General features: G+C 58.0%; 1 protein-coding gene across 1 annotated transcript; it reads left to right on the top strand.

Annotated features, from left to right (window-relative positions):
• Window positions 1-1,118: 1,118 nt before the first annotated feature.
• On the top strand, window positions 1,119-7,486 carry SNAI1 (snail family transcriptional repressor 1). The gene is made up of 3 exons (XM_042980174.1): window positions 1,119-1,396; window positions 2,003-2,530; window positions 6,490-7,486. The coding sequence occupies exons 1-3, from the start codon at window positions 1,315-1,317 to the stop codon at window positions 6,672-6,674; spliced, it is 795 nt and encodes a 264-aa protein (XP_042836108.1). The 5' UTR covers window positions 1,119-1,314; the 3' UTR covers window positions 6,675-7,486.
• Window positions 7,487-10,905: the final 3,419 nt, after the last annotated feature.

The raw sequence follows: 10,905 nt of genomic DNA, 5'->3' as shown, positions 1-10,905 counted from the left end.
AGCTGTCCCTCCCCTGGGCCCACGCCACATGGGACCAGTCGGTGCCCCCACTGCGGAGCCCAGCGTTAGATCCTTTAGACACAGTATTGATGACGCCCCAGAGAGGCGAGAAGCCCTGCCTCAGCCCTTCCCTTCCCCACTTCTTTCTCCCACCTGCCCAGAGTGATCTTTCTCAAGCAGACTCTAAACAGGTCCCTCCTCAGCTGAAAATCCTGTCTTGGTTCCCAGTGTCCTTGGGGCAAAGTTCAAACTCCTCTAGGCCCTGGAGGCCCAGCAGATCTGACCTCTCAGGCTTGGCCACCCCACCCCCATCCCTGGGAGCTGCTCTCAAAGACTCTGAAGTAGGCCGAGTCTTACCTCGGGCCTTTCCCCTCGGTATTTCTTCACTTCCTCTGGGAAGTTGCCCCGACCCCCTGTCAGGTGACCCGTTTCTTGACTGTCACAGCGTCCTGTGGCCTCCCCCCATCAAAGCACACTTCCCTTTGCTTAATAATTATCTGTTTACTTTCGTCTCTCTCCCCCGCCGTACGGCGAGCTACACTTTACAGGTAGAGACCCCGAGTGTTTTGCTCAGGAATGTGTCCCCAGCTCCGGGAATAGTGACTGGCACGTAGCGGGTGCTCAGTAAACATTTGCGAAGTGAAGGAACGGATGCCTTTTGCTAGATGATGCCAGATTGCTTTGCAAAAAAGGCTGTGGCATTTCACACTACCAGCAGCCACGTGAAGGTGTTCATTTCCTCGCAGCCTCCCCCGAAATGTGTATAGTACTTCGTGAATCCCACGCTCTTTGCGAGGCGCCAGCCTGGCCGAGGAAATTTCCGCCCCCTCCCCAAGCCTGAGGCGGAGGCGGTTTCGGAACGTCAGGTGCCCAGACCCGCGGCGGGCGGCGCCAGGGGGCGCCAGAAGCAGACGACCGTGCATGGCTGGGCAGGCGGGCGCGCGGGGTACCGAAGGGGGTCCCGCCTCGCCTGGGGCTCCCTGTGCCCGCCCCCGGCAATCCGCCGCGGGGCGATCGGAGCAGCGCCCGCGGCCGGGCCTCCGAGCGGCCCCCGCCCGGCCCCCAGCGCCACGCGGCGCGAGCCCCGCCAGCCCCGGCGCACCTGCTCGGGGCGTGGCCTCCGGCGAAGGCGCGCCTCGATTGGCGCCGAGGTGACAAAGGGGCGTGGCCTCCTTCGACCACGCCCCTCCAGAGGCTGGAGTACTTAAAGGAGTTGGCGGCGCGTCTCCACTCAGAGCGCAGCGGCACGGCCTCGCGGGTGGAGTGCCTCGCGACCCCTGTGCGAACCGGCGACCCCCGGCTGCTTTGGCCACCATGCCGCGCTCTTTCCTCGTCAGGAAGTCCGCCTGCTCCCGCCGGAGGCCCAACTACAGCGAGCTGCACGACTCTTCTCCAGGTGAGTGGACGGGGTGAGGGACCCCGGGGGGCTTCGGGGAGACCGGCGAAGGCTGGCTGGGAGGGAGGAAGGAGGGGGGACTCGGGGGCAAAATCCTGGGCCCAAAATGGAGCCAAGGGGCCGGGCGCGGGGCGGTGTGCGGAGGGGTGTGAGGAGCCCGGGGCAGGTGAATGGACGGTTGGAGGAGGGCTTTCCGAGGGCGGTGGTCTTGCGTGAGTTGTCTGCTCGGCGGCCGACAGGGGAGAAGCGGGGCGGGGCGACTGGGGAAAGGAGGGGGCCGGGGCCTGGCGGGGACGCAGGGGCAGGGCCCCCCCCCCACCCCACCCCCCCTCCGCCCCCGAGTCGGGGCTGGGCGGCGCCCTGCGCGTGAGATCTGGAGGCCGGGGCGGGCGAGCGGGGCGGCCGGGGTGAAGAGGGGCTCTGGGCGGGCAGGACGGGCCGTCGGGGCCGCGATTCTTTCCTCCCTCCAGTAAGTACTGAGCGCCGGCCCCGCGCGCCGCCCCCCCCCCTCCGCCCCCGCCCCCGCCCCCAGCAGGCTACGGTTTGTTGACTGACTGCGCGACCGACCGAATGCCTGACCCTGCCCTTTTCTCCGTCTCCCCCCAGAGTTTACCTTCCAGCAGCCCTACGACCAGGCCCACCTGCTGGCGGCCATCCCGCCTCCCGAGGTCCTCAACCCCACGGCCTCTCTGCCCACGCTCATCTGGGACTCTCTCCTGGCGCCCCAAGCCCAGCCCATCGGCTGGGCCGCCCTTCTGCCCCAGGAGGTCCCCAAGGCTGCGGAGCTGACCTCCCTGTCGGACGACGACAGCGGGAAAGGCTCGCAGCCGCCCAGCCCCCCCTCGCCGGCCCCTTCGTCCTTCTCCTCCACCTCGGCCTCTTCCCTGGAGGCCGAGGGTTACGTTGCCTTCCCGGGCCTGGGCCGGTTGCCCGCGCAGCTGGCCGGGCTCTCCGTGGCCAAGGACTCCCAGACTCGCAAGGCCTTCAGCTGCAAGTACTGCAACAAGGAGTACCTCAGCCTGGGCGCCCTCAAGATGCACATCCGCAGCCACACGCTGCCCTGCGTCTGCGGCACCTGCGGGAAGGCCTTCTCCAGGCCCTGGCTGCTGCAGGGCCACGTGCGGACGCACACGGGTGAGTGTCCCCGCGGGCCGCCGCCCTCCCGCCCCCGCCTGTCGGCCGGCCCGAGGTCAGGGTGGGGGACCGGGCCGGCTGCCGCTTTCGGGGTGCGCAGACCGAGGCTCGGGCCTCCCCGCGGCGCTCGGAGAGGCCGCCCGTCAGCCAGGCAGATGGGCTGGGTGGGTGACTGTGTGAGACTCCGCAGCCTCCGCTCCTTCACCGGATGGGCTGGAGTTGGGGGTCCGGGGAAAGGTGCAACCAACACCTTGCCGTCGGGGCCAGGTGTGAAGGAGCCCACCGCCCCCGCCCTCCGCACCCCCACCCCCACCCCCACCCCCTCCCCAGCCAGGCAGGATGTTGTCAGACCCCCCACCTGGCTCAGAATATCCTGCTCGGAGAACTTCTTCCAACCTTGCTCTGCTGTGTCCCCACTCTGGCCTCAGTTTCCTCGTCTGTACAATGAGCATGAGACCAGCCTGTGGGGGTTCTGCACGGGTTGCACGAAAGAAAGCATATGCAGAAAGCACCAGGGCCACCACTTGATACGTGATAACGAAAGTGGTTTCTTTTTTTAATGTTTATTTATTTTGAGAGAGACAGCAGGCGAGTGGGGGAGGGGCAGAGAGAGGGGAGAGAATCCCAAGCAGGCTCCACACGGTCAGCACAGAGCCTGATGCGCGGCTCGGACTCACCCAACGGTGAGATCGTGGCCTGAGCTGAAATCAAGAGTTGGGGCGCCCAGCTGACTGAGCCACCCCGGTGCCCCCTGAACAGAAATGTTTTTGATGTTTGCGCCGCTTCCGTGCTGTGTGGACTTGGGCAAGCGATTGAACCTCTCTGAGCCTCAGGATGCTGATAGCACTTGTTAGGGCGGGTATCAAGATTCAGTGTCTCCTTAATCACTTCATAATAATTTGTTATCATGGTTCTCAGGGCTGCTCTCCCTGCCCCCGCCGTGGACTAGATAAACTCAGTCCTATCTTGCGGCCCTGGGAATACCTTTGCCGGCACAGAACGCAGTTCTACCTGTGTTTCAAAAACATGAGACTAAATGTGTAGAAAATTGTGAAATGGAGACTTTTCTATCCTTCAGCTCTCTGGAAACGTGGAAAAGGTAGCCGCTGCGTCCTTTCAGAACTTGAAAGGTGGCTGCTCTTTGGGGTGTGACTATGGGAGAAGGCTCAAGGGTCACAGCTAGCAGCTTTGGGGTCAGGCTGACGGGTCTGGAGACCTCAGTTCTGGCATTTCCTGGCCCAGTGGCTGACCTCTGAGCCATGAGGGTCAGTGGGGTGGTTTGTTTAGGCCTGGCGTTTTGCAGGCATTATTGATATTACGACTCCCACAAAGTGTCCCGGGCATCCCCCCACCCCCACCCCACCCCCCACCCTGGCTTGCAGACGACCCCCCCCCTCCCCTCACCCCCGTCCCCGTTACTTCGTGCACACGCAGCCCTGATTTTAAAGGGACCTGATGTAAAGGTCCCGCCAACTGCCAGGTCTCTGTCCTGGGCTGAAGAGGGCTCTATTTGGGGGAGTCGAAACCATTGGGGTGCTCCCCTGAGCCCCCCAGCTTCTCCCCCCTCCCATCCCGACATTATTTTCATGTAAAGGCACGGCTCAGACACAAAAAGCCTGTTGAAATGCACCATCACCATCCTCATTGACTCCCATTGTGTGTCTTAATGGTGGGCCCAGTGGGTGGGGGCTGGGGGACTGGAGCAGGTGCATGGGCCAGTGGTGCCCAGCACCTGTTCCTGGCCTCAGCTGCTGGCCCGCAGCGTGTCAGGCCCCTTTAATCCGGGGAGTATCGCATGTACAGTGCCCCCCTCGGCGGCCTTTGTCCCCGCCGGCCTGGTGCCGATTTCACACTCGCCAGGATCACCGTAAAGACGTCTGCGGGGGTGGGGGATCTGCAAGGGGTGCAGGTCTGTGCCTGCTGCTTGCACACACAGACCCCTCCACCCCATCACGTCCTACCGAGGCCTCCCTCCTTTGTTCACAGTCGTGTCTGATCCTACGCAGCATAAAGGTAGCGTTCACTGAGCACTTGCTGTGTGGGAAGGGTATTGCCCAGGGCCTCCTTTACCTGGGTTAATGCAGTAAATCGACAGCCCCAGGAAGGGGGTGCCGTTGTAACCCCCACCTTACAGATCAGGAAACTGAGGCACAGAAGGAAATCACTTTCCCAAGTCACAGCTCAGAAGGCTGGAGCCAGGGTCGCTTCACTTCTGTACAGGAGGTGAGAGGGTAGTGGCTTTCCGTGCCCTGGGGAAATAGGACTCCGTGCCCCCTTACCCAGATCTGTGTCCAGTAAGCCCTTAGTTCACCAGGGAGTGTGTGAAGGAGGAAGAACTTCATGTGGACCTTGTAGTGCAGTCATCAGACCTTCCTGGCCTAGTATGCAGAGGGTGCTCAATAGTGACCGAGCCAGTTAACTCAGACATCCCTTCCCTAGTCCTCCTGCTAAGTCCCCCTGCTCTGTGGGGTAGCCTGTTGCCTTGTCTCTCTGCCCCAGGAGACTGAGCCGTTGAGTGGACGGTTCCACAGTCAGCCTCAGGCATCTGACTTTGGACCCCTCCCTCCCAGTGCCCAGCACAGTGCCCCAGGCACCCAGAGGCTGATGGAATTCATTCATTCCCTGCTCTTGAATTCCAACACAGATTTAACCAGTGGGCCATGGCCTAGGGGCATATCAGGCTGAGAGTGGGAGGGTAGAATTTTACTTTGTAGTAAAGAATGTTCAGTTTTATTGGCTGGCACATAGTGGAAGCTTGATAAGTACTTGTTTAATGAGCTACTATTTGGCCTTCTTATTTAGTAGGAGATGCTGCACCCCCAAGAAAACACAATAACATTGTCAGTGTTTTCGGACTGTGTACTATATCGTCTTCGTTGGGGCAGGAATTAGGAAAAATTGGTGAACAGCATTATCTGGTGGTGATTGAGGGGTCAGGCTCCTCTGAGGCTTTAAAAAACAACAGACTTCTCTTTGTATAAACACTTCTTGAGTGAGCACGTACTGTGTACCTAGCTCCGGGAGCAGGACTCTTTTCAGCATGCCCTGGGCCAGGCAGGTGGTATGAGGGGCACAGGTAGAAAGGGGTCTAAACAAGTCATAAGGTAAAAGGTTTCTGTAGCCTTGTGGCGGGGTCCCAGGCCCTGGGCTAGAGGCTTGGGGTGAATCCAGGGGAGATCCCTGAATTTCAAGACTTGAGATCACTGACAACGAAGGGAAGGAAAGAACATAGTCGGCAGGCAGCAGCACTGTGATGCGGAAGCAGCTCAGAGAAGTGGGCTAACCTGCTGGGGGGAGGGGTGTGGCCGGGAGCCTTTAAGGTTGACTCCAGCTTTGTCCCCCGATGAAGTGAATCCAGGCGTGATAATAAGGAGTACCCACTAGAGCCCCCTTACCTGAGAGGCCGTCTGTGTAGTGGTTAAAATCAAGGGCTCTGGAATCAGGGTGCTTGGTTCTTGCTGGGTGACCCTGCATATCCTACGTGGCTTCTCTGTGCCTCAGTTTCACCGTTTCTAAACTGAGGACAGAGGTAGGACTAAATGAGGCGAGAGTCCCTGGCACAAAGTAAGTGTTCAGTAAATTCCGTCACCATCATCGTCATGGTGTGTTGAGCACCCCCGGCCAGCTTGCCATGATGAGGGCTTTACTTACCGCCTCTGGATTACTGACTCCTATAGGTGCGGGGGTGAACAGCTCCATTTTACCGATGAGCAAATGGAGGCTCAGAGAAGCCAGATGACTTGCTCAAGGTCACCCGGTGGGAGGTGGCAGAACTCCCGATCACATCTAGGGCTTTGGGCACCAGATAATAGGGCCTGGTTTTTCTGGGTCATGGGATTCCTTCAGGGTTGGGGTGATCTGGCTTCGAAAGGCCGGGGTGGGGGGACCAGGATTTCAAATAAATGCCAGCTGTTACCCCAAGTGGTTCAGCACTCGACTCTCCTGTTTTCTGTCCTCAGGAGAGAAGCCCTTTTCCTGCTCCCACTGCAGCCGAGCCTTCGCCGACCGCTCCAACCTTCGGGCCCACCTCCAGACCCACTCGGATGTCAAGAAGTATCAGTGCAAGACCTGCTCCCGAACCTTTTCCCGCATGTCCCTGCTGCACAAACACCAAGAGTCAGGCTGCTCGGGGGGCCCCCGCTGACCCTCAAAGCTCCTTCTGCCTCTCCAGACCCTCCCCCGGCCATTGTGGCCTCCATCCTTCCAACTGCCACGGAATTCCCTTCTGAGCTCCCCCTTTTGGCTGCGTTTGCCCCGCAGGACTCTGAGGACCTTTTTCCAGTTCTCTCTGCCCTGGTGCCTCGGTGGGCTCTGAGAGAGGCCTTCCCGTGGACGTTTCTGTGAACGGCTGGTGGGGAGGGTGGCTTGCAGCCAAGTGTTCTGGAGTTGGCCTCTCTGTGTGGGTTTGTGTATCCAAAGGTGTTTGGATACAGCTGCTTTGAGCTCCGGGACAAAAGCAGGCGGACTGATAGGAAGCTCCCCCCACTCAGGGGAACCCACTCCTCCCCCACCCGGAACCCTCAGGCCACCCCTCCAGGAGGTGTGACTAAGCGCGCAGGTTCACCCCCAGGGCCTGTGGGGGCGGTCACTGACACAAGGACTGGTCTAGACCCCAGGTCGCCCCCAGGCCTGGGCAGCTATTTCAGCCTCCTGTTTGTCATGGTGGCACCTGTTTCATGGGCAATTTAACAACGTCTCAAAAGAGACTGTGAGGAATTGCTGTCACTTGTTGGGGGCCCGAGTGGGGTGCTTCAGCCTGACCGATGTGTCTCCCAGAACTATTTTTGGGGTCTGACAGGTGGGCCTGGGAGGAAGATGTTTACATTTTTAAAGGTACACTGGTATTTATATTGCAAGCAACATTTTGTACTAAGGAGACGTTTTGTATAGTTATATGTACAGTTTATTGATATTCAATAAAGTGGTTAATTTATGTATTAAGAAAGTCTACTTAGTTTTCTAGAGGGGTGGGTGTTTTAAAGGGCCTTCAGGAAGGGAGGAGGGGCCAGGGGTCCTTGGAGCTCGGATATTCCCAACACGGGCTTAAATCCTGTCCTCTTAAACATCATGTGGCTTTGGACTTCTGACTTTGACTGTCAGGGACTTTATTCGTGCACGTGGGTTTTCCTCTGAGCCTGGGTGTCCTGTCTGGTGGGGAGGGTGGGAACACCTGTGGGCCAGTGAGAGCAGTGGGGGGTGGGGGGGGTGGGATGGGCAGGTTCCTTGCACTTTACATGTGACCCTGATCGATTCATCCTTCCATTTTGAGGCTGACCAGGCCCACAGGGTGAGAAGCCAGCTCCCAGGCTGCCGGCTTTGCCCCAGCACTGCAGGTCTGGGGAGGGATTGGCTGCTTCTCCCAGATGAGGGAGTGGAATGCGCTGAGCACGAAGGGGACAGAGGATGTGCTTCCTGTTTCCAAGGGCTCCGGGCCCCACTCTGGCCTCCCTGTCGGACCCACACCTCTGTCTGGCTGCTGGGTACCAAATGGCCTTTGATGCAAGGAAATTGGCTGGCTGGAGCCGAGAGGGTGAGAAGCCAGGCCAAAGGGTAGGGGTCATTCAGCTTCCTGCTCGAGGACAGGACGGGAAGACGGTTAGCTTGCGTCCTAGGCTGGGATAATTCACTCCTGGCTGGTTGTCACGGTGACCTCACCTCTGGGGCCCTCCTGGGGCCAGGAGAAAATGAGTGTCCGTTCTGAGCACAAAAGGTGCTGAAGGTGCCAGTTTCCTGCGGGGAGCCGAGCAGGACTCCCAGGCGTCCCAGAGCCCCAGAGTCAGGCCGGGGGTGGGGGGAGCTTCATGTTCCAAAGGAGAGATGATTCTTTCTTCTAAACAGGAAATGGTGACCCGCGGGCCGGGAGCAGCCCTTAATGACTTGCAGCTTTCCTCCCAAAAGAAAAAAAAAAAAAGTTCTCTAACAATCGCCAAATTGTAGCTGGCCTCCCTGAAGGGAAGTTAGGGAGTTGCGGGGGTTGGGGGCTGGGCGCCAATTTGCTGAGGGCCTACTGTGTCCCGTGTCCCTGGGCCGTCATGTATATTCACCCCACAGTAGGTGCCGACACCAATGGTGAGGGAATAAGTGACTTCCCACACTCCGGGGTGGGGGTGGGGGTGGGGGGGGACAGGCCTGGTGGAAACCCCTCCCCGACACCCGGAATGGGGTGTGCCAGGCTCTGAGCATTCTGGGAGTCAGGGATGCCTGGCTTGTGCCCCTGTCAGGGCCCAGAGCCAGGCGCTGCCCCTCTGGGCTCCCCAGTTTCTGCCTGCATAAAATGGGGTGATGGCTGTGCCTTCCTTCCCGGAGACCGGAAAGGGAGCTTCGTTCAGTAGGTCTTGAGCACTGCGTGTGCCAGGCCCTGTTCTAGGCCCCTGGGGCACAGCGGTGAACAGACAGTCCCCCCTGCACTCGTGGAACTTCGGCTCTGGTGGGGGAGACAGAAAACAAGTGACTGACCACACAAGCCGCTTTCCTCCGGTGACACGCTGCCAAGACAGAATTCGAGCGATGGGGCAGGCTCACCCCATGAGGCAGGGCACTGGCGGCGGAACCAGAGCCCTCGGCGGGCGGCATTGACGTTCCAGTTGAGACCTGAAGGGAGAGAAAGTTCCAGGCGGGAGGGAGCAGCAAGCGCAACCGCGTGGAGGCTGGAATGAACTTGCCCTACGCAGAGCAAGACCAGGGGGCCGGGGACAGGGGGCCGGGGTGGGATGGGTGAATCCCTCTCCCTCCCGGAGAGGATGTGTGCCTCCTGAGGACTCGGGAGTGCAGCCGCCGAGCCTCTGGGCAGCCGTGGGCACCCAAGCAGGGAGTGAAGCCTGCTTTACTCGCCCGCCCGGCTCCTGGTGGAGAATGCAGGGGTGGGGGGGGGGATGAGCTGGGAGCCCCAAGGTCCCGGGGCCGAGATGATGCTGGCCCTGCCCAGGGTGACAGAGGCCGTGGGAGACTGATTCAAGAGGCCGGGTGGCTGGGGTGCACACCTGAGGGCTAGTAGGTGAGGGTTATTTGGGCTTATTAAAACAAAAAGGGCTGTGGGCCCCGGGGAGCCGAGGTGGGTGGGGATAAAAGGAATGAGGGGCGTCCCTGCGTCCTGATATGGGATCGTCCCCGCTCAGCCATATTGCTAAGTGAAAAATAACTTGCAGTACATGCTCCCTTTTGTGGGAAGAAGAGGGGGTGGAAATAAACATGTATTTCATTCCTGTTTGTATTTGCATATGGAAACTCTGGATTTACAATAAAATAATAAAAGCATTTCTCTAGGGAGTCACAGGAGGTGGAATGGGGTGGTCTGAAAAAGAGAGAAGGAGAAGGGAAACAGTTTTTAGAGTTTATTATTATTATTATTATTATTATTTTAAAGACTTTTTTTTTTTTTCTTAAGTAATCTCTACTCTCAATGTAGGGCTCGAACTCATGACCTGGAGAATCAAGTGTCACATGTTCTACCAACTGAGCCAGCCAGGTGCCCCAGTTTTTTAGATTTTTAAAGTACTTTGTATTTTGAAATAATTTAACCTGACAGAAAAGTACAAAAAGCCGGACTCTTTCATTCAGATTCTTCAAAATATTGAATATTTTCTTATGCTTGCATTTGCTCTCTGTATACATGTATATATACACGTACCCACACATTATTTATTTTGGAGCCATTTGAGAGCAAGTTGTAAACATTGATGCCCCTTGACTGTTAAACATTTAACCATGGAGGGGCACTTGGGTGCCTCAGTCGGTTCTTGATTTCAGCTCAGGTCATGATCCCAGGGTCGTGGGTTCGAGCCCTGTGTTGGGCTCCGCATTGAGCACGGAGCCTGCTTAAAATTTTCTCTCTCTCCCTCTGCCCCTCCCCTAACTCATGCTTTCTCTCTCCCTCTCCCTCTCCAAAAAAATTTTTTTTGAGCATGGATATTTAAGGACAAGAACATTCTCTCATATAACCATATAGTTTGATGATCCAAATCAGGAAATTGAGCATCGGTGCAATACTGTTATCCAATGCACAGCCATAACCAAGTTTCTATAGCTGTCCCAGTGATGTCTCTCACAGCACGCGGGGGGTGCCGGTGAGGGGAGATCCCAGGTCCCACGCTGGTCCTGTCACCTTATTTTCTTTTATCCTGGAATAGCTCTTTTCTTGGCCTTTCACGATTTTGACGTTATTGAAGTGTCCAGACCAGCTATTTTGTAGAATGTCCCCCAGTTTAGACGTTCCTGATGCTTCCTCATGATTAAGCTTGGGCGGTGCGCTTTTGGCGAAACCCCAGAAGTGGCGTTGTGTCTTTCTCAGTGCAAGGTATCGTGAGGCACACGAGGTCCACTTGTTCCATCACGGGTGACGTCAACTTGGACCACTTGGTTAAGGAGGGTCTGCCAGG

The sequence above is a fragment of the Panthera tigris genome, chromosome A3 (assembly GCF_018350195.1).
Source record: "Panthera tigris isolate Pti1 chromosome A3, P.tigris_Pti1_mat1.1, whole genome shotgun sequence".
NCBI classification, from domain to species: domain Eukaryota; kingdom Metazoa; phylum Chordata; class Mammalia; order Carnivora; family Felidae; genus Panthera; species Panthera tigris.
Note: the sequence above shows the minus strand (reverse complement) of the source record. Positions and strands in the feature narration are given on the sequence as shown.